Here is a 27,728-nt window from a genome sequence, read left to right as displayed (position 1 = left end):
AAAATTGGTATTCAACAGCAAGTGGGAAATGAAACGCAAAAATTCTTGAGACTATTTGCCCTGGCTTGTATAAGATGTACTATATTGTATAAGAAATAAGATGTATAAGACTGCTGTAGATTGGCCAGCTTGCTCTGAGAGACACAGCTTAAGCAAGCAGTGCCAAGGCAACAAGTCTGCTTGCATTTCTGTACTGCTTGGCAACCAAATGGACAGTAGGTAAAAATACATAATATTATATTTGGATTTTATTTGTTCCTTTTATTAATTAATATACTAAGCATCTTATATATGTGATTAACAATAAGTCAATATTCAATTATTCGGCAAATTGATTAAAGTACAAGCGAAAACCTGTCCCAGCGAAATTGGGCGATTTCTTGGCGACAATTCTGATGCTATCGCTTTGCATCTTGAAATTATCAATAACTGTTGGGCCACAGAACAAATGTCGAAGAGTTTCGGTGTCATCATCAAGTTTTTCATAAAACTTGATATTATCTAGATCACAATTGGTGGTTGGACCCATATCGAAAGCTATGGAAAATTAAATAATGTATTATTAGTCTTTGTAATAAAACCAAAAAATATATCGATAGCTTACATCTGAAATTAAATTGAAGTGTAACGCCCGCTGGAATCGAGATGCGCCAGGTGCACTCTGAATAGTCGCGACTGTCATAAGGAGGATTCGCAAACTGGCCTTCCAGACTAGTTAGATGCCCTCCACAACCAGTCGGCAGAGTATTTACATTGGAATGATAATACATTCTTAAAAATCGGACACTGGATGTGTCAATGCGTATCCAATTTGAAGTACTTAAAATGGACATAGGCATCGAATCAAATTTATTTGTAGCATTTAAAAGAGTGCGATTTGCGACCACATCTGTAATCTATATTAAGGCATATACTATGAATATGCAAATAAATAAAGATAATTAGGTTTCACTTACTAGAAAATAACCAGAATCTGTGATACGATCGAACTGCACAAAGTCTAATTCCAGAGCTACGACGAATCCTATTGGTACTCGAATTTCATTGCTGCAATTCCGGCTTTCAGATCTTTCTATTGAATTATAATCTAAATTACCATCCAGAGCGGTTAATGTACGATTACAATCTGAAAATTAAAAAAGTTAAAAACATGAATTATATTGGTAAGCTGCATTTAATATATGAAATAAATTCTGTTTCCATTACCAAAACCTTTGAGAGGCTCAAAATTTACGTAGACCCTAAATAATAATTTGTTGACCATAGTAATCTGATTTTTACTTACTTTTTTTTGGTGTTATTGTCAAATTTAATTCATAGCCTGTGTCGCTTCCAGACCTGCGGAAGATTACATTGAAACTTCTGATGTAAGGGAGATCCAAAGTGGTATTGCTGAATTTTCCGCAAAAATATCTGTTAAACTTATTGAGGGAAACAGGATTTAGTGACAAAGCACAGGCTTTCTTAGCTAATATGTCTTACGTAATCGGCCTTGATAAACACATAGTCGACGCATCTGCGGGTCAGTGGAGAGACATCCGACAATTGTACGTCATGCACATCGATCTGAATGTCAGAAACAGAGGTAATATGCCAATTACAGTTAACATTGCCCTGGAAGGTGCTGGAGACATTTTTGGAACTCAATCGAAGATTGATGGACTGCAAAGAAGAGTTTATTATTAGAGCCCCAATGAAGCAGTCCAAATCTACTCACCTCTTTGTCTAAAGTATAGTCCAGCTGGCCACATACAGACGCTTCCATTTCTAGGAGCAGTTCAAAGCTGATGTTCTTTGAAGGCGCAATGGCGCTTAGCTTGATTAGCACTTCGTTGTAGGAACTGTAGAGTTTGGAGCCATTACCTAAATGGGCGAAATAGCTGCCCAGACTGGCACTGTTGCTATCCAAGCCATCTAAGATCTCAAGTGAGCTGCATTTAGGACAAGCTAGCTCATTCAGTTGGAGCTGCTTCAGCCATACGGAAACACGATTACCGAGCGGCACACTAACACGGAAATAACAATGCAATTCATCGCCAGCAGTGCTGGCATTCAGCTGATAGGATCGTACCAGATCCAACCGAGTGTTGCCCTCGCTAAGCGCGAGACGTTCGTTGCAATTGGGCGTAAAGTGCACGCTGGCCACAAAGCCACGTCCACTTTCATCCATATAGCGTGGTAAAGTGGCCACAATCAATGCCTCATTGCTGTCGACCATGACGGATGGGTTGGTCAAGTTACCACACAATTTACTGATCAGCTGCTCCTTGCTGTGACTGCTGCCACGATATATGCTCAGATCGTCATACTGACAACGGTTCTCCAGCTCAAAGTACTTGAAACGAATAAAGATCGCATGCTGTGGCGGCGCCAGTACATGCCACTCACACTCCTGGCGAGACTTGTAGGTGGTGCCCAAGTCGGACAGAAGCGGACGCAGCGTGAATGGAGCAGTGTAATTGCCACCGCAGCCAACCAGCTGATATTGCAACTCGAAGGGATGAGTGAGGGACGACATTGTTTTAAAAACAAGACGCAGGCGTTCATATCCGTTCACCTCAAAACTGGGACACATGGTCTGGTTAATGGTCTGCTCCTTCCCCTCCACAATTCGATATGCATCGAAGTAGGAATAACGACAGGACCCGCGCAGCCAAGCTCGATCACTCTTGGGTTTGACGATGACCACCAGTTGGTGCTTGGTGTCCGTGACGAACTCATAATTGCAGCTTATTGACTTTTTGAAGATGCTTCGATGTAAATGGCCACCGTTTACCGTTTGCAGCTCACTGCTAGCCTGGAGCTTCATATCACAGGTCGTGGAGACGTTGAAGGTGAAGCCATCAGCTGTGATGTTGCCATTGGTGCGAAAGATTAGGCGTAGACGATTCGACTGTGTATTCAGAGGCGCAGGCAACTCTCGTCCGCAGAGTGTGGCTATCGTTTGCCAGAGATCCGCTCTATAGTCTAGCACCTCGAGCCGATCATTACTGCAGTTGGGCGCCATCTCAATGAAGAACCGATCACGGAACTCCAAACGCAGCGTCAAATCCGATGGCGCTTTATACTCCCAAAAAAGCTCAATGTTGTTTTTGTAGTCTGATGGGCCAACGGTCACCAGAGGTATTGGTCTGTCTCCAACCAACATTAAATTGCCGACTCCCAAACTCCAATCTTTTAGATTTGTGGCAATCAGCTGGAACTCGCTGCTTCCCGTTTGATACTGAGTGGCATGATAACGCATCACGTAGCCGATTCTCAATGGAACCATGCTTTTGCTGACCAAGTCCGTGTCGCGACAGAATCTAGTCAGTTCATCGCCTCCTAATCTGGCCGAAATGCTCACATATTCATTCTCACAGCGATCAGCGAAGCTAAAACTACTGGCATTGACTTGCAAGCGATAAAGGTTAGCATTATTCAGCGTCCAAACACATTCGAGGATGCCAAAGTGTTCCCTCAACAGTGGCAGCTGCATTGTGGTCCCCTCCATCAAACTAATGTCTCCGCCACATGGATAACGTCTATAAGTGGCCCGGAAATTAAACCCAGTTACGGGCTCATTTTGAATGATCTCAATGCGCCCCGTTGTCGTTGCCATCGAGAAAATTGCGTTGCCAGGAGGCAATACTTTCAACGCTTTTCGAACCTCATCGTAGAACCTGACCAAGCCACCAGGCTTCGTTCTAGAGTACGTGACATTGAAGCTGATTGTTACCTGCGGCTCCGACAAGAAGTGCATGTGGCAGTAATAGCGGGGCACTTGCATCATCTCCGCGTTGGACAGCGTGCCTACAGCTTGTTTGCCAATGTCCGGCGGACAAGAGGAAGCTTCCAACGAAGTAAAGCGCGCAAGGACCGGCTTCTGTGGCATAGAAGGCCTGAGCAAAACCCTGACGTACATAAGGTTATCGGTGGATTCAATAACTCCGCTGCCATTGTAGGCATCAAAATTAAAGCTGACTATCTTAGACAAGAATGACATGTCATTGTAGGCATTAACGTCCAATCCCGGTCTGTAGAATGAGAAATAATTGTGGGTAAAGAAAAGATTATATTATGAAATCCTATCAAAAGCTCTGCACTTATCATTTTTCTGAGTTGTACGTATGTATATCAGGGTCTATAGTCGCTAGAATCTGAAAGTTTAGACGAGTCTACAGACAGACAGGCGGATATAGCTAAATCGTTTAAAATGTTATCTACCTTTTACATAATTTTGTATTCAAAACAAGTAAGAAAGCTACCCGCAACCCATTTTGAATAAATACAAAATATTGCGGTATTATTCTCAAGATATACCAAAAATACTACAAAAAAAAAACAACAAATGGTATATGCATACCAAATGGTATATTTGTTATATCGATATAGTACCACATTCAAAATATACCATAGACGGCACAACATACCAGATTGTCAGCCAAAGCAACTGGCCATACAAAAGTATTTCTTTAATAACTTCGACAATTTTTATCTGATCGCAATAATCAGGAATTATAACTACTATAGTTATTACTGTATATACCAAAATTCGTAACTCTAGCTTCAAAATTACGCTTATTATTCGATTTTTGTGATTTGCAGGGGCGGAAGGGGGCGTGGCAAAACAATGCTGTCGAAAAAAATTTTAGTTTTATCTCTTATAGTCTCTGCGATCTAGGTGTTCATACGGACAGACGGACATGGCTAGATCGTCTCGGCTGTTGATGCCGATTGAGAATATATATACTTTATAGGGTCGGAGATGCCTCGTTCTACCTGTTACATACATTTCCTGCCGGCACAAAGTTATAATACCATTCTACCCTATGGGTAGCGGGTATAAAAAGGGAGCATCTCTCTCCCGAGACTATGTATATTGAAAATTATATTTGTTTTAGAAATTTACATTGATCAGTTGAATCAAACTTACATTCGTGATATTCGTGTATTGGATTTTGGCAAATCGGAACGCAGCTCGTCAAGGTTAAGAAACTCGAAGCGAATGCGCTGACCTTTTGGCACCGTAATACGCCACTTGCAGTATCGTTGAAACCTTTTAGGAATCAAATTCCGTGATAGTTTCAGCTCACCAGAAACCGCATTGACAGCCTGATCGCAGGCGCCATCAACTTTGTTGTACTGTATTCTAAATCCTCGGTAGGTATTAAGCTTAGAGTTCTTTGTCACGAATCGCACAGCAAGTTCGTTTGTTGAAAAAGGAATAGAATAGGGCAGTTCCGTGAGATTCCCATAAAGTATTAACAAGACACGTCTTTCATCTACCATATCCAAGAACTCAAGCCGATCCAAATCATTTGCATTTGCTGCCACATCATAGGGCACATTCAGATCGGTGATGTTGACAACGATGTGTGTATCCGAACGGGTTTTGACGGTATACTCGCATTCAGCCGGCTTGGGATAGCCACCCAGTAATGGATAATTTACGGAACTGATGACCCCACTCGGAGAAGTGTGCTCGCCACCGCACTGACTTACCGAAACATTTAGCGAGAAACCCGCATGGGGTTCACTGAGTTCCGATTGGTAATGCACCAGCAGCATATTTCCAGAGCTTCTTGTTGTCGCTGGCTTGTGGCATGTGCGGAGTAGACGACGTGAGAGCATTGTTGAACCATCGTAGAGCTCGACAAACTCCTTGTCGCAATTCTGTACACTTAAGTCGAAGGTATCTACGAAAGTGGCTGAAACGGTTTCGCCCAACGGTGCCACTATCAACCACCTGCAGTCCGAGTACGCTGGAGGATAATCCGGATACTTGGGAGTGCTAAGCACGTAGCTGGGCGAGAGATGGGTTAGTCGAATTTCAGATTGACAATCATTGTATTCTCGATATGTTAGAGTCCAGTTGTTCTGCACGTGCCTAGGTCCCATGCGGTTATTCCATTTTTCGAACATCAAATATTTGATGGTAGCATGTGGTCCACTCGTCCGATATGACTTCGTATTAAAATTCAATTGGTTGCAGAACTTGCCGTGCGGCAACATCGGTGCTCCGGTGTCGACACCATCATAGATGAGTCCATAGTGCGTGCAAGTGTTGTTGACAGCCTCTGAATGATACTCGATGCTTATGTCGACGACACTGCCGGGTCGTACATTGATGTGATACTCACAGACGCTACTATCTTGCATATTTTGATCCCACCACCTTTCCTTCTTAGGAATCGTGATGGTGCCCACCTTACCAGTCATATTGCCACCACAATTGGTTTCGACACCTGCTCTAAAGCCGGTACCATTCATAGATACGTCCGAGACGAACTTGATTTTTAGATACGGTGTGCCCTCGACACGGTTTAAGAGCGAAGGCCAGCGAGTTGCGCTCATATTGCAGACATGCAACTGCTCCTGCCAATCCACCATATTGCTTGAGGTCTGAATGCTCAGATAGTCCAGCGCGCACTTGTCCGATACCTCCAGACTGGCATCATAAAGTTTTGCAACGACATGGCGATCATCATCCTGTGCCTTGAACACCCACTCGCAGTTCAACCTCGGTCGATAACCATGTGGATACCCTGGTGACTTCACCTGAATCGTGGCCTCGCGTCCAACTATGTGGCTCATGCCACATCCTTCGGTTAGCGTCACATTGCCGGACAGATGATCAGTTCTCTGAATGTGCCAATTCAACAGAAAGGCGTCGAAATCCGCATTTACAGTTTTCAGATAGATGATATTGCTACTCGAGGTGAACTGCCAGGGCGAGTTCTGTATTGGGATGCGCAATCCGGTGTCATCAAAACCGTCAAACAGCTAAAAGCATCAAAATATATAGTCACAAATTAATTTGTTTTTTAATAAAGCGAACTTCACAAATTTAATTAAAACTACCGGACTAAAGAAGCGCATTGCTCGCTTAAGCTACTCTTGTTGTTAGTAGTCAACTAATTAATTAATCTTTTCTTTTAGTTACAGTGCTGCCGAAGGTTATTTCCACTACAATTATAAAATTATAAATTATAAAAGCAGATTAACTAAATAATAACACATAAAAATAAGCAAATTGTAATATTGTATATATGAAGTAGAATGCTGTAGTACTACCAAAATCAATTCTCGCAACACTCTAAGCTTACCTGCAGTCCAGTGTTGTATTCCTTAAAGTCAATCACGATAATCGAGTCAAGTTCCGCAAAGATGCGCCAAATGTAAGGCTGCTCATCGCCACGTACCGCAAGCGTTGGTGGCGATTCGATCTTACCACTTGTGATATTTGAAAATTCATTGATGTGAGCTGAATTAAATAATGATTTAATGAGGGAACAAATAAAATTGTTATGTAAACGTACCATAATTCCAGCGTAACTTGAATCCTTTCCCAGTGCTGCCAGACTGACTTCGGAATTTCACCCAGACGTCCGAGCTAACAGTCAGGGGCTCCACAGGCAGCACATTGTCACAGTATAGACCCAGTAAGGAGCCCGTCTTACCAGCACGTACTTCGAGGAAATCCAAATTGCAGTGCTCGGACTTGAAAATGTCCATTGCCTCGAATCTTAGTTCAATGGCATTGCCAGGACGGAGATTCGTTTGCCATTCGCATTCCACATTTGAGGGATAGCTGTCCGGATAGTTGGGAGAATTAAGTGTGCCGCGTGCAGACTTAATTGTACCTCCACAGGAATTATCGAGGGTGCTATATTGAGCTGCTAGCAGAATGCCCACTGCTTCAATGCGTGCCACGTTGGTGGGGATAACCAAACTAGTCGGATGCTCTTTGCATAGATTATAATAAAGCACATCATCCTCATCGTTGTATATCCATAATCCTGTCGTGCAATTGCCGCCTTGTGATGTGCATGGACACTCCAGTTGATTAATATTAAGTGTAATTCTAGTTCCATTTTCTGACTGAATTTCCCAAATGCAATTTGTATCAAGTCGAGAGTTTAGATAACCCTCCTGGTCAATTCTCTTACCGCCGCATCCTCGTTGAAACCGCATCGCAAACTTACCCCATGCACCTTTTTTGGCTTTAAATGCCACATGAACAGTGCTCTCCATTGTTAGGGACTCTAAAGGGTCGTTGCCACTGTATTGAATACTGAAATTTGCCGGCTTAATTAAATCTCCTTTCTTCAAATGCTTGGAGCCATAAATTAGTAGACTAGACAGATCGGAATTAGTCGTAAAATTGAAAACATCGAAGCTGAATTGAATAGTATAGGGATGTTCAACCTGTTGAAAAAGTTTGGGCATTAATGGAAAACGATTCGCGGCCACTTCACTTAATATATTTTTCACTTAATGGTCTTAATGCCATTGCAATCCATTTACTTTAAATTTAATTTAGAACCAGAAACCCCAAAGAAAGTGATTCTACCTTAAAGTCTTTGAACAACCACCATTAAGTTCTTTAAACAGCCACATATTTTAACATTCAGTTGTGATCGTTAAAACAGGTGTGCATATATGTATATATTACAATAATTCTGTTAAGAGTTGTTACTCTGCAGACTCACCTCTACGACCCATACGCACTCGATATCCTTATCATAAACATCCAAGCCTTGCTGGTAATAGCTGGGAGAAGCAATAAGTCCGCTGCTCGCACTAATGGTGCCTCCACACCTGGCTGGCACTTGAGTGTACGTGGCTTTCATGTATTTGCGAGTACGTTGCGTGCTGCTACGGAATCGGATATGCAGCTCATTTGCTGGGGAGGTGAATTTTTGAGCAGTGAACTCCACTTGGCAGCTACGCAGCATGACATCAGATGCATTGCTGCCAGACCAAACGGTCAGCGTATCCTGACTGCAATCGTGTTGGGGTGTCTCAATGTGCAACTCCTCAATGGAGAGTTCGATTTGATAGCCTTCGGGCACAAGGATGTGCCACTGACAATCCTCATCGACACTGAATGGAGCATTCGGTGTCTCAATCTTGCCACTGGCAGCGCGCAACTCTTCGCCGCAGCCCACACGCTTGAATTCGGCATGGAAACCCTGTGATCCGATCGATGTATCACTATTGAATTGCACCACCAGTCGATTACCCACACTAGTGACGACATCTTGAGTGGCGGTGCATAAACGTCGCTCGCTCACGAGCTGAGTGTTCCGATAGTCGCGAAGCAGCACGTAGTCAAAAGCACAATCGGGATCAACGGCTTCGAAGCTCATGTGGGAGATAGCCAACTGCACATGACTCTTGGCCTCTCCAGCTCGTATGTCCCACTCGCATTTGGTATTGGTGTCATATTTATCGGGGAAATTTGGTGTCTCAATGGCGCCACTCAGCTGCTCCAATCGCACAATGCAATTGGTCGTGTAGTCCAGTAGAAAATGCATGCCTTCAGGTGATTCATCATCCACATTATAGCGCACCAACACTTGATTTCCTCTGGATCGCAATGCCAATTTCTCGCCTACAATGCTGCAGTTCAGTGGCAGTTTGGGACTACCAACAGTGGGTCCATCGTAGAGGGACAAGAGACCATTGCACAGATCGTCACGGCTCTGCAGCTGCAGGTCCACCGTTGATCCAGCAGACACACTGATCTGCCAATCGCAGGCCAGAGCACCTCGATTGCCCGACATGCTGTGTGGCGAGTGTATAGAACCAGACGATGACGTCAGCTTGCCGCCGCATCCAACGGTTGTGATCTGCCAGTTGAAATGGAAGCCACGTTCCTCCATTAGTGCATCAGAGTGAAAGTGTACATACAGCGCATTCGCATAGGAAGGCAGTCGCGGTGGAATATCCCAACCACAGTAGCGTCCTATCAACGGTGCTTCCGCGTGATCGCCATTTCTGGATTGTCGACAAAAGAAAAAAAAAAAAATAAAGATTGTTAGAGAATGATTGGTTCAGGAAAGCTGCAAAAAAAGGGATAAATATTATTTCTTTATAAAATTATTTTTCTTAAAAAAAATGTAGTTAAGAATTTGACGATTTTAACAATTGTGTTGTTGGTCGAAAGCTATGAATCTATAAAAGTAATGTCAATTAAAGCACCTGATCTCCACATAGTCATCAGTGCAGCGATCCGAAGTACTTTCCGTTGTGAAATTGTGAACAATAAGCTCAAGGCGTTCTCCGAACGGCACCCTAATGATCCAAGTGCAATTCTCAGATGAACCATATTTATCTGGCCAATTGGGACTCTTAATGGTACCGTAACGTGCTGAATAAGTGCCACCACACACTGGAAAAGCATAGTTATATGATTAGTAAAGTTAGATTAGCAAACACGGAGGTTAACTTACTAGTATTTGCTGGCTGATAATCGAATGCCACTCGAAAAAATGCTTCTTCACCATATACTTTTATAGTCAGAAGATTCGAGTCGATCTCTTCATTCATTTCAAATCGCCTGTCTCCGCCGTCGTAATTTCTAAGTAGTTTTTCCTGCCCCACAGTGCTGTTATCAAAAATCTGTAGTTTTCCTTTTTTTAAAGGGTCATACATATCAACATGCAGAAGTTTTCTGCCTGGAACTTCAATAGTCCATTCGCAATCAAAATTGTGAATAAAACGTCTGTATGAAGCCTGCGGAGAAGTAAAGACGCCTCCACATTCCGCGAAGAGTGATTCGAATTGAAAGCGTAGACCTCGAGCATGCTGAGGATTGCTAGCTCCACGGAAGTACAGTTTCATCCGGTTATTTTTGGAGACCAGAACATGATTGGTCAGATTCCTTGAGAAACGCTGTTTATCACTTGCATTCCGAGAAAGATAAACCTACAAAAAAAATGAAAAATAATAATACCCACTTTATTAGGAAATATTTCTCTATATTCCAACTTCACTCACATCCAAATAGTTTGGTTGAACTCCAACATTCACAGATGCGTCGTCATCCTGCTGAGCGGCAGAGATTCTTTCTTCTCCACTAATCGATAGATCGATTATAGTTAGTCGAATCTTATATTGTGCAGGAACATTTATATTGTATACGCAGTCCAGGTCCTCCAAGTATCCATTCGGATAGTTGGGAGTCGAAAAGTCTCCTGAATTTGATATTATATTGTCGCCGCACTCTGAAAAAACGAGATAGTTTAAAGCCTTTCGATATATAAACTATATAACATATGATAGATAATACACCGCGCATGGGAAATTCTTTAAGTGGTTAGCTTTCCATAATTACTTTTGAAGTTATATACATACCTCGACTGTATCGTACTTTAAAATTCCTTGGCAGCTCCAAGCCTGCCAGCTGATACTGATAACGCAGTAGAATCAGATTTCTGCTAGATAATAAAAGCTGCTGATTTGCTTGTGTCATGTTGCAGAAACGTCCCAGCAGAGGCTGATCAACGCTGGATCCGTCAAAGATCTCAACGCTCTGCAGCTGGCAACCGGGAGAGCCCATGAAATCCAGTTGCTCGAAAATGAGCTGGATTCTGGTGTCCTTTGGCTGTTGGACGAGAAACAAACAAATGGGGGCATTCATGTGGCCAATTATTAGACCACTCGCTTCAGTAAAGATGCCACCGCAATTGGGATGCCCAGCGATCACTTCGTAATGCACTTGGAAGGAGCTGTCCATGCGAACCAAATCTGTGTGGAAGTGCAAGCTTAAGAGATTCACTGAGCTGTAGAGAGGCGCTGGCTCAGCCGATTGACAGGCCCGATATAGCTGTCGATTCGTTTCATATATGTTCAGATAATCTCCTTCACTGCAATTGCTTGACTGCGGCGTTCGACTCTCAGAGGGACCCAGTGTAATCTCATAAAAGTGCAGCAGGAAACGTGTGCCAAAGGGCGCCGACAATTTCCAGCGACAGTCGATGCCTCGTTGCGCCTTGCCCGGATAACCGGGAGAGCGCAGCACACCCGTCTGACCAATTTCCAGGTCGAGTTCCTTGCCACATGTCATGGGCATTGAGCTCCAGGTTAGATTAAAGCCATGTCCCTGCGTGGCATTGTTCGAGAGAAACCAGAGGAACAATTGCGACTGTGTGGTCATCACAGTGCCATTGCCGAGTGGCAACTGCTGGCCACAGAAGCGTCCAATAAGTCGGGCGGTCAAAGATCTGCCATCGTGCAACTGCAGAAAGTCGGCAGTGCAATCGGTGCTGTTCTCCAGATCAAAGAAGGTAAAGGTCACATTCAAGATCATTCCACGTCGAGTGGCAATGATGAAGGGACACCGCTCATTCGGTTCATATGCCAACTGAGTACTGTCCTCGCTGGGTGGAAAGCGTACGCTGCCAGTCTCATTGCGCAACGAGATGCCGCAGAAGCTGCGTACATGAGAGCAGCTGCTGCCTGAGTAGCCGGCTTGGCAAACACACATGAACTCATTTCGTGGCAGTAAGCGGCAAGTGCCACCATTGTGGCAGGGATTCGGATGGCAAGCATCCGACTCCGTGCACAGGGCACCCTTGTAGCCCGGCTGGCAAATGCAGCTGGTGCCACGGCCACTCAGTACACAGGTGCCATTATTCTGGCAGGGATGATTGTCGCAGGGCTTGCGATCCGAATCTTCGGTGCAGCCATCGGCGCCATAGCCATGACCATAGTATCCGATTCGACAGCTGCAAACCACCGTCTCCGAGATGTATTCGCATTTGGCGTGATCGTTGCAAATCTGTTCGCCGTCGCAGGAATTGGACTTGGTCGGCGAGCAGCTTCGCCCATCACCCGTCCAGCCAATGGGACAGCGGCCACAGCGAAATGAGCCCTCGGTGTTGATGCAGCTGACCGTCGGTCGTTGACTGCAGCCGCCATTGTTGCCGTCTCGACACTCATCGATATCCCGACAGTACTTACCATCCCCAGTGTAGCCTGGCGGACAGGCGGCACACCGAAAGCTGCCCGGCAAATTGATGCACTCATCGTGGCAGGGATTTATCTCGGGTGCACACTCGTCCACATCCCGTGTGCAGGGACTGGCGCTTGCCTGAGTCACATTCGCATCTGCCCACGTCCAGCCCTGATCACAGATGCACACATAGCCAGCTTCATTGCTGGCGGACAGGCAGGTGCCATGACTGCCGCATAGCTCCGCTGACTGATTGCTCAGGCAGGCGTTGTGATGCAGTCGACAATGAACTCCCAAGTAGCCAGTGCGGCACACACAGCTGTGGAATGGTAAAGACTAAAATGGAATCATTGATTGAAGAGTGAACTTACCGATAGCTGCCAGGAAAATTGATGCACATGGCATCGTTCATGCAGACGTCCAAATCTGTGCTGGCCAAGTCGAAGCACTCATTCACATCATCTTCGCAAGTGGCGCCCTAAAAGGAAATTGCGAAAAATAATCGGAAATATATGTAGGAACGCGGAGGAGAAGAACTCTGCTCATCGCTGATGACAGATTGAAATTTCGAATGATGCATGTTATAGAAATAAAAATTCGAATATCAACGAGCCTCAAGTATAAATTATTAATTGATGGGAAACTCAGTATTAAATTTATAAGCACTAATATGTTTAATAAATTTAAATAGCGTATTAATATACAAACTTGGTAAAAATAATTCATTTATTAGTGCGAACTACATTGTATTAGAAATATTAGTTATATTTTTACTTATTATGATATTTATTGCGATCTGATCCTTGTTATGCTAGTTTCAAATATTCAATATTCATAAATTGACACTTTATTTGATTCAAATTTGACGAACTAATCGGCTTGTTGTTAGAACTGAGATAAGCACTGGTGTACGCCCCACAATAATAAAGGTCTCCGCCCACTTGAAAGAACCGCTTACTTACTTGCCAGGTCTTGGGACAGATGCACTGGAAGGACTTATAGGCGTCATGACAGGTGCCGCCATTCTTGCAGGGATTAGAGGCACACTCGTTGAGGCGCAGATTGGATTCCAGCGTTGTTAAGGTGTTTCCCACGACCTGGACACGCTGCAGAGTCCGTCGGAGCACGCGCTGATTGAGGCCTCCACGTCGAGTGCCATTGTGCATGTTACTCAGCCAACGAGCGAGTCGATTGAGGTCGCGTTGAACACCACGAAACTCCTCCTTGAGTGCATCCAGGGACAAGGGCTCTCGCAGTGCTGCTGTTGATTGTGCGGTGGCTGCACGTCGGCGCCGCTGCAACAAGGCAACAATATCCACGTCATTGAGCAGCAATGAGGCAGCATCTCCCATCAGACGCAAAGTGATGTTTCGATCCTGGGCTGCCTCAATAAGCAGTGTGCCATCGTCAACCGCCCGAAGCCACGCTTGATCACGATTAGGACTTGCCTCTGTCGGTGGCAACTCTATTAACAGGATCACGACACAAGACAGAAAAATCCAAATAAAACAGTTCCTTTTACACATTATTCACAAGTTTTCATTTTCACCACCGCACTTAGGATAAATTAGAAATGTCACTTCACGAGTTAGGGTTGGTTATTCGTCGTTGATCGCGCGGAAACTGAAACCGCAAGTAAAGATCGCGTTCATTTTATAGGCAACGTAAAGGGGGCGTATTGGATGAGGCTTATTTGAGGAATTATGGCTTATCAATTAATAGGATTTAAAAACAAATACATTACATAGCCATTTACTCGGATTTCGGTAAAAATTAATAATAATTATTAATAATAATAATAATAATAATAATAATAATAATAATAATAATAATAATAATAATAATAATAATAATAATAATAATAATAATAATAATAATAATAATAATAATAATAATAATAATAATAATAATAATAATAATAATAATAATAATAAAAAATTTACTTTAATAATCTCGTCATATTAAATCAACCAAAATAAATAAACGCAAAAAAATGAAATAATCTCCAAATTCTTTTCGTTTACTTCTAAATTATGTTTCAATTATGCTATTCAACTTAACATTCACTGATAAGCTGGAAATAGTTTTTTAATATGTTCATAAAATGCTCTATCTATGTTTGTTACCAATTCCATGAACAAACCATGGGGTTCTATGGTGTAATGGTTAGCACTCTGGACTTTGAATCCAGCGATCCGAGTTCAAATCTCGGTAGAACCTTCAAATTTGTAATTTTTTCTTGTTAATTTTTTTTACATTTTTAATTTAAAGTAAAGTTGTATTTCTAACAGTTTATATATTTACTCAATTTTTAAATCAAAAACTATATATACGCCTAAAATTATGTGATGATCTTTTCTGCAAACTGACAGTGCGAAATTAGCACTGCAAATGTAGTGCTTGCAAATTAAAGCGAGATAGCCAGATGTGCTCACTGCTCATTCCGTCAATCGCAAATACCTAAAGAGCAATGGCCGCGCAGTTACAGTGCAGCCAACCTACCATAAATTAAAGATAAGCTATAAATAAACTCCCCATGGAATGCACTGCTCGGTTGTTGATAAAAGCAGAGCAAGCAGTCTCTGACGTCACAGTTGCTCGCTCACTGGGGAATTTGTGGCATCTGTTTGTGTTCCTGACCTAAGACAAGAAGTTATTTATCTGCGAGCAAATTTGCCCCTTTTTTATCACATAATGTTGGACATTTCAATCAAGTACATTCGTATAATATTTATTTGAACTATTTACAAAAATTAATATTACATTTACGTATAATAAAAAAAGCTAGTGCTTGCTTTTCTTCTTCTTCAATTTGTGCTTAGATTTTTCGCTCTTCTTCGACTTTTTCTTAACTTTTTGTTTTGATTTCTTAGGCTTTTTACCACTGGATTTCTTGTGCGACTTCTTTAACTTCGCACGTTTTGCCTTTGAACTACTGGAATCGGAACTTTCCGAGCTATCCTCATCGCTATCAGCGCTATCGTCGCTACTAATCATTGTACGCTCCACCCAATGTTCCGCCTTGCGTTTGCTTGGCGCATGTTGCTGCCACAGTTGCTGCAACTTGGCATCGATATTGGCCTCCGCATGCTTTGAATCGTTACCTGGTGGCGGCTGCTTCAGTTGACTGGGCAACTTGGGGCCATAGAGTTCTTCGGGCGGAACTTCTGCCATGGCCAGTTCCTTGTCATTCTTCAGTCGCTCCTCGCGTGATTTGTATGCAATTTTCAATTTGTTGCCCTCGATGGGTGCAAATTTGGGTTTGGGTGGCAACACATTCGACGGCTGCTCTTCGCTGGGCTTAAAGAGCGCTGCAAATAATCCTCGAGGCGGTGAGTTGTTGCGCAGCACATTAGCAGCTGCCGCGGACGCGGGTACGGCTGCAGTGATTGGTATGCCCAGAGCAGCCTGCATAGCAGCCAATTTCTCCGCAGCCGTCTGTTGTGCCTCTTCTTCGACTGCAGCGGGTTTTGTATCCGTCTCTTCATCGCTGTCGTCAAATATGCTTCTGAAGAGATCTGTCTTTTCCGAAATGGGCTGATCACGTGACGCATCCACAGCCAGCTCGAGTGGCGTTCTTGGCACAAAACTAGGCTTAATAGCAGGAGTTTCTGATGCAGTTTCTGATCTCTCAATCATTTCTACTGGCTTAGCTGACTGTTCTACAGATTTAAGTGGCAGTTCGACCGCAACCCTGGGTTGCTCTGATGGTAGACTTGGCTTCTGAGGCGGCTCTATATGCTTGGGTATTATGTTGGGTGTTTGAAAGTTTGCCTTGGTATTGATTGAGGTTTCCAGATAATCGAAAATGGACATTTTAGGCTTTCCTTTAAGATCCTTTTCGGGATCGGGTAACGCTCCTCCAAAGGGCTCAGCAATGTTGTAGCGCTTACACAGCAGCGCATTGGGTTTCCACATGCTCTTTGTGCGCGTCATCACGATTTTCTTTGGCTCCGTTGACTTAAGCTGTTCCTGCTGGTGTTCCGCCTGCACCGTAGCCTCCGATACAAATCTATCAAGCATGAGACCAGCTAAAGGACGATAGATTTTCGCCGCCTGTATAAATTCTTTTTTCTCCATTTCGCGATCCCACAGCGATAACGTTACCGGCTGCAAATCAGCCAGAAATTGCGTAATTTCAGCGTCATCTTTCAATTTTGCACTAAGGAACTGTTCATATCGCTGCTGTTTAGCTTCGTCAGCGAGGAAGGGCTTGAAGCCGCCTGAAGGTGTTGTTGACGCTGCAAAAAAACAAGAATTGATTATTTTTAGCATTTCTTCATGACGATTGTACATACTTACCCAAGTTCTTGGTCTTGGATGCCGCCTGCTGCAAGATGGAAGCATTTGTTTGCTGCAATTCTTTATTGAGCTCCACAGCAAGCGATGGCGCTGGCTGCTCCTCGCCCGTTGTTGTAATGAGTCCTCCCTTGGTAAAGTTATCACTCTTAGCGCTGATCAGCTCTAGCAAGGATTTGCTACGCTCCTGTTGATTACTCACGCTTGTCGCTGTTTTGAAAGGATTTTTTTTCGTTGTCTGCACCACTTCGCCCAACAGCTCAGCACGCTGCTCGGGATTAAGATCATGTCTGCCCAGACCCGCCTTCTTATGTTCTTGCGCCTGCTCCAACCTGCGAGCCCTTTGCGCATCCATTGGTGCAAATCGACTGCGGCGATGCAACCAATTGCGTGGCTGAAAATCACGTGGCAAGTCGATGGTATAAGGCTGTGATAGTGTGCTGTTGCTTTTATCCTCGCTGAAGCCATCTATGACATGCCGCTGCTGAACATACTCCACCTTCTTCTTCTTAGGCTGTTTGTCGGCCAGCGAGAAATCGTAGCGTGTCATATCATCACGGGCATAGATATCATCGTCCTCCTCCTCAAAAGCGCCCACACCAAACGCCTGACCGCGTATAGAAAGTTGTTTCTGCTTGGCCGCCGCCTCTAGCTGACCAAACAGATTGATGTGCTGCATGGGGGCCGCTGGTGTGCTACCCTTGGAGAGCACCGGGGCACGACTCAAGCCTGAGTAGCTCATACCGAAGCGATTCTCTTTGGGCGTATAGAAAATGGGCTCATAATCATCGGGGGCAAAGGTTATATCCTCATCGTCCTCCTCCTCCGGCTCTTCATCATCATCAGCTTTGCTGCTGCTAGGTAATCCCTCGTTACCATAGTGCTCCAGCAGATACTGTTCCCTTTGATTGCGAGCCGTTGTCTGTCGCTTTTCTTTGCGCGTCTGTCGCGGTCCAACACCTTGTCCCGGCTTCCAGCCCATGCTTTTCAAGATGCGCACAGCGACTTTGTCGCGCACTGGACGCAACAGTTGCTCCAATACAGGGACACCGGGTATTGGACCATCAACCTGTGGCTGCATAAGCTTACGCTTGCGCTGCCCGGTGCGCTGTTCCTTTTCGCTGTCCTTGGCGAACTCATCACGTGTGCGTATGCTTTGAGGTGCTATGCCGAATTCACCCAAATCTTCTTTGTCCATGAAGTCTTCCGGTCGCTGTTGAACTGCAGCTGCTTTTTCGCCGCGGGAACTCTTGAAATTCTGCGGTGTCCAACCCTCCAGTGAACCGACAGTATTCCAAAAACCAGCACTAAAGCCACCGGTGAACGCACCATGAAATCTTCTCTTGCCATTTTCATCTTTCACAATTTGATCTTCGATGGACAATGGCTTCTTTGCAGGCACCTCATCTAAACGTTTACCAATAAAATATATATTTTCCAATAGTGCATAGCATGCTTACCCTTTTCCAATGGCTCTAATGGTGTACCGAAACGATGTAGATGCTCCTCCTCATCCATTTTTTATTAATTTTTAGCTTTTTGACAAAGGTACAAACAGCAAGACCGTAAAAATGCTGTCAATACGCGCTCAGCTGGCATACTAAACGTAAACAAGCAGCCAGTGCTGCCAGATCTTTTGAGATATGGTCGATATCAACAACAGTTCATTTATGCCGGCTATTAAATTATAAATTACAAGATAATATACTTATTCTTTTCTAAAATGTTGTCTCTATTAATGTAAAATTTACCAATTTGCCCATTTTGTATTGTAGAGCAGCAAAACGGTACACAATTAGTACATTGGAGGCATTTCGCGTTGTATTTGTATATTTACAAAGCATTTTTTGAAATTTTGCTTATGGTCACACTTCGACAACTAAAAAAAAGCTCTTTTTATAAGAAACAAACAGCTGTTTTTCGCTCTCGAAACTTTTTCAGTTTTAGAACTTTATTTATTTCACGAGAATTTGTTAAAGATTTGTGTAGACGGCAACAAACAATTGCTCGCAGTTTGTAAGTATTCGAAACACACAATGGACGGGTATGTCCACATGTGTTTTAGACCATTTGGCAATGGTTGCATTTGCGGCACTTGTGTATGCGTGTGTTGGTGACTAATGATGTCAACATTTTTTGGTTTCTCTTTTTTGCCTATTATACTTTCAGCTGGCTGGCATTTGCCATTTTAATAAGCTGGACGTGACTCTGGCAGGTGCATAGAAAATACACGTAAGTGATGCAGTAGCTCTTAAATTGGAAAATAAAATTTTTATTAAATGCGACTTTTTTTGCATGCACTTTTCATACACACACATATGTATATACATCTAAACATGACCCATACAACGCCATCTATCGAACAGTTTCATAACGCACACACGCACAAAACTGGCAAAGTGACAGTGGCAACAATAACATCGACAATAACAAGATCATGTCGGAGAAGAATATCAAAGTGGGCGCCCGGGTCGAACTGACCGGCAAGGAGCTGTTCGGCACGATCGCCTACGTTGGCATGACCAGCTTTGCTGTTGGCAAGTGGGTGGGCGTGGTGCTGGACGAGCCGAAGGGCAAGAATAGTGGTTCCATCAAGGGGCAGCAGTACTTTCAATGCGACGAGAACTGTGGCATGTTTGTGCGGCCCACGCAGCTGCGTGTGATAATGCCAGCTGGCGGCGATAGCGGTGGTTCAGGCAATGCCACGCCCACGCTGCAACCCACAAAGGCACGGCTTAGCGGATCACGCAACTCACTCTCATCCAGTCGCCAGTCATTGCTTGGCTCACGCACACAACTCACCACATCGTTAAGCGAACGCACCGGATCCAGCAGCAGCTTGGCTGCTCGCAAATCTCTTGCGCCTCAGAGCAGCAAGGATAAGGATGTCTCCAGCACGGGATCGTTGGCAGCCGAAGGCGGCGGTGGCAGCGGCGGCGCAGGCGCCACAACATCCGCTACCGCATCGAAGCGTGCTTCGTTTGTGGAGACCGGCTTTCTGGAGATATTGAAGCCACAGTTTACACCATCGCAGCCCATGCGTTCGCCCTCGTTTACGGCCACTAGCACGACGGAGGACAAGGTTGCCTTGCTGGAGGCACAAAAGACCAGCGCAGAGCTGCAAACACAGCTGGCGGATGTCACCGAGAAGCTTGAGACATTGAAGCAGCGTCGCAACGAGGACAAAGAGCGTTTGCGAGAGTTCGACAAGATGAAAATTCAGTTCGAGCAGTTGCAAGAGTTTCGCACCAAAATAATGGCTGCCCAGGCATCTCTGCAAAAGGAACTGCAGCGGGCCAAGCAGGATGCCAAGGACGCCATCGAGGCCAAGGAGCAGCATGCCCAGGAAATGGCAGAACTCTCTGACAATGTGGAAATGATTACGCTGGACAAGGAAATGGCCGAGGAGAAGGCAGACACGCTGCAGTTGGAATTGGAATCGAGCAAAGAGCGCATCGAGGAGTTGCAGGTGGATCTAGAGTTGTTGCGCTCCGAGATGCAGAACAAGACAGAATCTAGCATAGCGGCCAGTGATGGTGGTATGTCCACCTATGAATTCAAGCAGTTGGAGCAGCAAAACATACGCCTCAAGGATACTCTCGTGCGTTTGCGTGATTTAACGGCGCACGACAAACACGATATACAGAAGCTAACCAAGGAGCTGGAGATGAAGCGTTCTGAGGTCGCAGAATTAGAGCGCACCAAGGAAAAGCTTAGCTCCAAAATTGATGAACTGGAAGCCACAGTCGCCGACTTGCAGGTGAGCTTCTTTACTGTTTCTTTAATGCTAGCAGGCATGTTCCCAAACACCCGGCTAAATACCATTCATTTTATTAGAAAATCAAACTGCATATCAGTTTGTTGAGTTTATTAATTTGTGGGATTTTTGTGGTATGACTTTTTTACAATTTCCTAATTAGTTAACTCAAATTATGCTTAAATTAATTTTCTTAAGTTCATTTTTGTTACATTTTTAGGTGAAACATTTTGTTTTAAACTTCTCGTGTAACATACTTCATTTATATACTTAGGTACTTTTAATAAACGAATTTGACAATTTAGGACCTGCTAATTTTATACATTTCATTTGATATATATTTAGTAACCTTCTCTGTTTTAAAATATATCTACTTTTAAAAGTTTTTTTTAAAGTTGTACGTTCCTTATTGAAGTTATAAATTTTCAAATTGTTTCGGGAACAGGCCTGCACCGCTTAGTATAATCTAAAGCACAATTTTTGCTGGAAGCTCCAAGCTGCTTTTTAAGTATAAAGCTTTCGCCCTCACCCTCAAACTCCCAGCTCCTAGCTTGATTCTCTCTCTCTTTCCTTTCGTTTACTTTTAACACTTGCAAAATTTCCATTCCCCGGCTCACTTTTGCTTTGTTTGGCTTTTGCTTCAACACCTGTCACATTTTTGTTAATAATAACAAAACATAGACAATACATTTGCTGTTCTTTCGCTCCCAATTCTAAATAAATGTTCATTTAATTTCTTTGCCGGCCTACATAAAAAAAAAATCAATAAAAATAAAACTGGTTTGCAGGAGGTAAATTCAAATTTGTTGTACAATTTGTCATAATTCATAAAGTCATATTTTGTTTATCCCCGCTAACCCATTTCAACACTTATTGATGGAAACTTTATTAAAAATCGAATTTGTTATTGCCATTCTAAAGGAACAAGTGGATGCTGCACTGGGCGCCGAAGAAATGGTCGAACAACTGGCCGAGAAGAAAATGGAATTGGAGGATAAAGTGAAGCTGCTCGAGGAGGAAATTGCACAGCTCGAAGCGCTCGAAGAAGTGCACGAGCAACTGGTGGAGAGCAATCATGAACTAGAGCTGGATCTGCGCGAGGAACTCGATCTGGCCAATGGTGCCAAAAAGGAAGTACTACGCGAACGTGATGCTGCCATTGAAACGATCTACGATCGTGATCAGACCATCACCAAGTTCCGTGAGCTGGTACAAAAACTCAACGAGCAGTTGATCGAGCTACGCGATCGCAGCTCCAGCAACGAGCAGAAATCACTGCAGGATCCCAGTCTCAAACTGGCCACCGAGACCATCGATTACAAGCAAATGTTTGCCGAGTCCAAGGCATACACTCGCGCCATCGATGTGCAGCTGCGACAGATTGAGTTAAGTCAGGCCAACGAACATGTCCAGATGCTGACTGCCTTTATGCCCGAATCCTTCATGAATCGCGGTGGAGATCATGACTCGATACTTGTTATACTGCTCATCTCGCGCATTGTCTTCAAGTGTGGCATCGTTGTGTCGCAGACCCGTGAACGCTTCCCCGCTGTCGAGGCTGTTACTCGCGAGGCCGTGACCCAAGGATATGCTGTGCAGCAATATGCGTTCAAATGCCGCCTGATGCACTACATCCACAATCTGCAGTGTGCACTGCATCAGATACTCTACGGTCTGAATAGCTGCACTCCGGACACGTTGTTACGTGCTGGCAGCTCGCTGCCCGAGATGGTGGCACAGGAGAAGATCGTCGATGGCATCATCGAACTGCTGAAATCGAATCAGCTGGATGAGAACAGCACCACGGACAATATCGAGAAGTGTGTGGCGTTCTTCAATGCCATGAACTCGGTGCTCTTGGCGGGCGAGCAGCTGCTGAACGAAACACAAATGATACGCGACTGTGTTGCTTCGTTGGGCGCCGCCTGTGAGTCCATTTTGAATGACACAGCGATTGCCAAGGTGATCATCGAGGAGGCGGGCGCCACAAGTGATTCGATGCTGCTCATTCAGTTCCTCAACGAGCACATGGAGAGCATCAAGCAGCAGGTGAAACTGATCAAGCGACGCCTGCCCAATGATCAGCATGTGATCAAGTGTGGCCTGTCCCCACACAAAATGGATGCAATGCGTGCGTTGGCCCAACAAATCAGTCGCATTATGTCGGCCATGCATGCGGCCACCAAACAGGCGCTGGCTGCCATTGTGGCCAATACGGAGAGCGATAATGCGGCCGAGCATACGCTGCCCCAGGACAAATACTGGTCACTGCTCTCCGCGGCTTGTGAGCGCATCTACGAGCAGGACGATCGTGGTCCAACGCAGAACTTCAAGGCGCTGCTTGGACAAGCGAACACTGATCTACAGCACATTGCCCAGCATCTGCTGGACAAGGAGTATGAGATTATGTCCGCCGCAGGTGCAGCACCACGTGTCCAAGCGCAGAACACGCCTATCAATCAACGCGCCCAGCTAATCAAGAAACAGCTGGAGCAGAAGAATGTGCTGGCCGCAACGCTGGAGAATCGGGAGGCGGACATCAAGCAGCTGAAACTGGCGGCCAAGATGAAGCTGAACGAACTGAGCGAAATGCAAATACGCAAAGATCTCGCCGAGAAGAAGCTGAGCGTGCTTCAGTCCGAGTACGAGCATGCGGTTAACAAATGGAAACTGCAGTACGAGGAGACGCATCAGAATCTGCTCAAGAAAGAGAAGGAATTCGAGGAGACCATGGATCATCTGCAGAGCGACATTGATGCGCTCGAGAGCGAAAAGAGTGATCTGCGCGACAAGCTTAAGCTAAACACAAGCGTGGGCAAGAGTCAAGCCTCTGATTCGCACTCCTCCTCCGCGCACAATCTTTCGGGCACTGGCCTAGGCGGTCCGGGTAGCGCCAATGCAAGCTACACGGCTCCGGCTGGCACCGCGCCGCTGGTGGCCGAAGAGATGCAGCTGCTGAAGTGCGCCTTCAACCAGGAGCGCAATGAGCGTTTGCGTTTGCAGGCGCAGGATATGCGCGCCAAGTTGCAACAGTTTGAGCCCATCCATGTGCCTCAGCCGCAGGATCAACGCATCAATGCGCTGGAGTCACAGCTGACGAAGATGAAGCATGCCTGGGTGCTGTCGCTGCTCCAAGTGCAGGCCAAAGGCGGCAACGGTGGCACCGCCAATATCAACACGATCGCCATGCAGCGTCGCCATCAACCGTTGCCCCAAAAGTCGGAGATCAGTACGCAAGCATCACGTCTCGCTTCAGACATTCTGTCGGAGTATCTGCAACGGAAGCCACATCGTGCGGCGAGTGGACAATTCGCCGCTTTTCCCACCGTCGATGTGAAGCGTGTGCTGCAGATTTAAGCGGTCAGCGACGGGGCAATTGGGGCAATCATTACGTAGCTAGGCTAGGTCACTTTTATAATGCTTCGTTTTTCTGGCTAGCACAAAGGTTTTAGCGAAAGGGGAAATCCCCATCTTCAGCCCACACACAGAGCGACACACGCTAGTAGCTTCTTTGGCTTGTCCCCCCACTAACAACCTACACTAACTAACAATGATCCCTTCCTTCGTAATAGTATCTGCCTTGTGTGGTCACCAGCGTGCTTCTGCTCATTGAGGTCTATGACTTTTGGATGCGCTCGAGGAAGAGCAATCGATTCTACTGGAATCAGGTTCTCCTCCACTTTTTCATTGGGCTATGGGATTAAGTGATGGTCGCACTTCTTTTATTGTAAATCTTATTTAATTTATGTTTGTATCATAATAATAATGCTATATGTGTAACTTATGCAACTGTGTATCTCCACTGAAATCAACTCAAGCGAACCCAGAACCCAAAACCCTTTTTATAGCTACTATATAAATTAACAAAAAAAAATGTATTATGTATCCATGAAGGCGAGAAACTATGTGAATAAAAAGACACAATCTACTATTTGTAACTAAACACAAATTCAATTTGCATATGAGGAATATATACAGTTATATACAATATACCAATATACACTGAATAAACGAGTATATTTTCCAGATGTTGTTTAACAAATAACTAAACGCTATTTTATTTAAAAGCAAATACATAGTTGAATTTGATATTCAGGAAATTTCAAATAGTAACGTTCGTTTGCCGAACAGCTGATTGCGTTCCACTTGCCATCCACTTGTCGCTCTTAAGTCTTAAGTTCCAATAAGCGTGAGAGAGCGCACGCTTTTGCTCTCTTACATTGTCGCTCTCACTCACACTGCGACTGCTTGCTCAACACGCGAAAGCAGCAACAACAAAAGCAAGGCCCAATGCCGCCTGGTTACAGCAACAACACGAACAACAACAGCTGCAATAGACACATAGAAACTATTACACTAGCCGACCATAAACCATGATGGTCACAAAACTGTGTAGTAGCAGTCCCCTCCCTCTGCCCGCCCTTTACTTTGCTCTCGCCCGCTTCGCTTTAGCAAATGCAAATGCAAATTGCTAACAGTTTTCAATCTCTTTCATTGCCCTTTTGACTGCCCAGCTGAGCCTTCAGCCTGACCTTATTCTGGCCCCCTTTTTGAAGTCCCTGATTCGCTGGTTCTTCTTCATGTTCCCGACGACTTTTCTTTAATTGCGCGCCCCGCTTGCCGGAAGCCAAAGCGGATCTACAACGTCATTACGATCCTAACCTAAGTGATCCGCTGTGAGTTGACCATTCATTTGGCTCCATGGAGGGGTATGGAAGGGGGGAACTTATTCTCCTCATTTGTTGTGTTTATAGAGCGGCTTTAATGTGTGTCGGCTCGGTTCGTTTTGGGTTCGCTGTGCTGCGGGCTCGCCTTTTTTGTTCGCTGTCAATTCTCACGCCCAACTCTGACCTTTTTACGGTATATTTCGAGTTTTTGTATTTTTGTTTTTTTATTTTTGGGGTTTTCCGTGGTCTGTTTTGTAACAGTTTTTCATAGGCAGTCTGGTAAGTTCTAATGTATGTTTTGAAATTGTAATGTATCTGCATCTGTATCTGCATGCGATTCGCTCTGCTTGCGACGTCCGTCAAGAATAGACTGAGTTGCTGATGAGATCCTTAACTGTCACTGACACACATATCCAATAACCAAACAACACACTAACTGACCCAAGTTCTCTTGTCATTGGCTTACATTGCGAAAAAAGACCAAAAAACGCAACGGCAACAACAACGAAAATATAAAGAAACAACAATCAAAACAAAAAGTTGGCTCATAAAGCAAAGCTTGTAATGCCCCCGGAGCTGTTGACTCATGCCAAGTGCCAAGTGTATAAAAAAACAAGTAAGTAAGCTACAGTCGAGTGTGCTCGACTGTGAAATACCCGCTACCCATTTTGAATAAAAGCAATATATTGCGGTAATAATCTCAAAATATTAAAAATAAATATGCATGTATTTTCGATCGGAATTTGAACTCGAGCAACACCGACCGGGTGGTTAAAAAAAAAAAAAGTTTGTACTTCTTCGAGCGGGTTCGAACCCCGGCACCACAACATACGCGGCTTGCACTCTACCACCTGAGCTATCGCATTGTTTAAGAACCCTTATGCATACAGATGCTAATATAGACGAGCATGTATATACGTATACGCATACATACAATACATACATAGCAGGCGGTTTTGCTCATACAAAATATTTCTTTAACAAAATCCACAATTTTTATTTATAATTGTTGTAAATACGATTAAAAAAAATTTTGTACCCTGAGCGGACTCGAACCCGAGTCCCCCGACTACCACAGCAGTAATAAGCTTGCACTCTACCAATAGAGCTATCGCAGTGCGTCTTGCATACATATACAAATATAGAGGCGAGCATGTATATACGTATACGCATACATACAACACATACATAGAAAGCGTTTTTGCCCATACAAAACTATTTCTTTAATAACTTCTACAATTTTTATCTGATCGCAACCAAATTTTCAGCAATCATAAATGCTATAGTTATTATTGTATATACCAAAATTCGTAATTCTAGCTTTACAATTACGCTTGTTATTCGATTTTTTTTGATTTGCGGGGGCGGAAGTGGGCGTGGCAAAAATTTGAAACAAACTTGATCTGCGTGCAAACATAACAAATGCTGTAGAAAAAAAATTATAGCTCTATCTCTTATAGTCTCTGAGATCCATTGTTTCATACGGACAGACGGACAGACGGACAGACACACAGACGGACAGACGGACATGGCTAGATCGTCTCGGCTGTTGACGCTGATCAAGAATATATATACTTTATAGGGTCGGAGATGCCTCCTTCTACCTGTTACATACATTTCCTGCCGGCACAAAGTTATAATACCCTTCTACCCTATGGGTAGCGGGTATAAAAAACAACATAATTGTGGTATTATAAGACATGTCAGAATGATCAGTTTCATGTGATGAGCTCAAAACATACCCTTTAGTCATAAAACTTGGAAAACATACTCTTTATTTTGTTGTTGGTTGTTAATTATTGTACTCTTTGGGATCATAAAAAAAACTTAAAAGATTTATTTTATTTTTTATTTAAGGTACTAACTTATTTTACTTATTTATAGCTTAAAATACACTGGAATGCTAATGGTTCTTATATTATAATTAATATTTTCAAATTTCATACTTGCATCATACCTTCGTACTTTCAAAACAGAACAACTGACTTACACAAAATGTATAATAAGGATGGTTTTAAAATGAAATTTAACATTCTATGTTCAAAATTTATAATCTTCAGTTCAATATCAGCTTGTTTAATGAAGAACACGCTTCAGTTTTTGAATATATCAACAACATACTCTTTATGGTTTGCAACACACCGTTTGCTAGTCTGGCATACCTTAAGCAATCAGACTGTAAAGGGTATTAAAGAAATAATTAAAAACAATTGTACGATACGCAGCAGAGCAAAATCAAAACCGAAACCAGTTTGGGCCGAGACGAGACCTCAGTCTTATA

General features: G+C 44.0%; 3 protein-coding genes and 1 non-coding gene across 5 annotated transcripts; 2 read left to right on the top strand and 2 right to left on the bottom strand.

Annotated features, from left to right (window-relative positions):
• Positions 1–230: 230 nt before the first annotated feature.
• LOC133841026 (cubilin homolog) lies at positions 231–14,335 on the bottom strand. The gene is made up of 16 exons (XM_062273277.1): positions 13,687–14,335; positions 13,096–13,202; positions 11,125–13,043; positions 10,768–10,994; positions 10,221–10,695; positions 9,970–10,159; positions 8,475–9,765; positions 7,302–8,190; positions 7,089–7,246; positions 4,916–6,765; positions 1,718–4,016; positions 1,483–1,662; positions 1,286–1,421; positions 957–1,126; positions 605–896; positions 231–537 (listed from the first exon to the last, which is right to left on the bottom strand). Exons 1-16 carry the CDS (start codon positions 14,248–14,250, stop codon positions 320–322), a joined length of 10,965 nt encoding a protein of 3,654 aa, XP_062129261.1. The 5' UTR covers positions 14,251–14,335; the 3' UTR covers positions 231–319.
• Positions 14,336–14,872: 537 nt separating this feature from the next.
• Trnaq-uug (transfer RNA glutamine (anticodon UUG)) lies at positions 14,873–14,944 on the top strand. The gene has a single exon. It is a non-coding gene; the product is annotated as a tRNA-Gln (tRNA).
• A 505-nt stretch (positions 14,945–15,449) lies between these two features.
• LOC133842021 (G patch domain-containing protein 1 homolog) lies at positions 15,450–18,744 on the bottom strand. The gene is made up of 3 exons (XM_062274912.1): positions 18,484–18,744; positions 17,027–18,430; positions 15,450–16,965 (listed from the first exon to the last, which is right to left on the bottom strand). Exons 1-3 carry the CDS (start codon positions 18,539–18,541, stop codon positions 15,509–15,511), a joined length of 2,919 nt encoding a protein of 972 aa, XP_062130896.1. The 5' UTR covers positions 18,542–18,744; the 3' UTR covers positions 15,450–15,508.
• Positions 18,745–18,890: 146 nt separating this feature from the next.
• LOC133842020 (dynactin subunit 1) lies at positions 18,891–24,729 on the top strand. 2 transcript variants are annotated; one of them, XM_062274910.1, is made up of 4 exons: positions 18,891–19,039; positions 19,193–19,255; positions 19,390–20,783; positions 21,702–24,729. In XM_062274910.1, the coding sequence occupies exons 3-4, from the start codon at positions 19,461–19,463 to the stop codon at positions 24,135–24,137; spliced, it is 3,759 nt and encodes a 1,252-aa protein (XP_062130894.1). In that variant the 5' UTR covers positions 18,891–19,039; positions 19,193–19,255; positions 19,390–19,460; the 3' UTR covers positions 24,138–24,729. The 2 variants fall into 2 exon arrangements, with proteins under 2 accessions (XP_062130894.1, XP_062130895.1); XM_062274911.1 differs by lacking the exons at positions 18,891–19,039; positions 19,193–19,255; positions 19,390–20,783 and adding an exon at positions 21,450–21,571.
• The last annotated feature ends 2,999 nt before the right edge of the window (positions 24,730–27,728 follow it).

Source organism: Drosophila sulfurigaster, chromosome 3 (genome assembly GCF_023558435.1).
Source record: "Drosophila sulfurigaster albostrigata strain 15112-1811.04 chromosome 3, ASM2355843v2, whole genome shotgun sequence".
Taxonomy (NCBI): domain Eukaryota; kingdom Metazoa; phylum Arthropoda; class Insecta; order Diptera; family Drosophilidae; genus Drosophila; species Drosophila sulfurigaster.
Note: the sequence above shows the minus strand (reverse complement) of the source record. Positions and strands in the feature narration are given on the sequence as shown.

Coding starts and splice junctions, on each gene's coding strand:
- LOC133841026 (XM_062273277.1), bottom strand. CDS start 14,250: ATGTGTAAAAGGAACTGTTTTATTTGGATTTTTCTGTCTTGTGTCGTG. Junction 4,017..4,915: donor AATACACGAATATCACGAAT/GTAAGTTTGATT, acceptor CTCATTCTACAG/ACCGGGATTGGACGTTAATG. Junction 1,422..1,482: donor TGTTTATCAAGGCCGATTAC/GTAAGACATATT, acceptor TCCCTCAATAAG/TTTAACAGATATTTTTGCGG.
- LOC133842021 (XM_062274912.1), bottom strand. CDS start 18,541: ATGGATGAGGAGGAGCATCTACATCGTTTCGGTACACCATTAGAGCCA. Junction 18,431..18,483: donor ATTAGAGCCATTGGAAAAGG/GTAAGCATGCTA, acceptor GTAAACGTTTAG/ATGAGGTGCCTGCAAAGAAG. Junction 16,966..17,026: donor ATCCAAGACCAAGAACTTGG/GTAAGTATGTAC, acceptor GTTTTTTTGCAG/CGTCAACAACACCTTCAGGC.
- LOC133842020 (XM_062274910.1), top strand. CDS start 19,461: ATGTCGGAGAAGAATATCAAAGTGGGCGCCCGGGTCGAACTGACCGGC. Junction 20,784..21,701: donor CCACAGTCGCCGACTTGCAG/GTGAGCTTCTTT, acceptor GCCATTCTAAAG/GAACAAGTGGATGCTGCACT.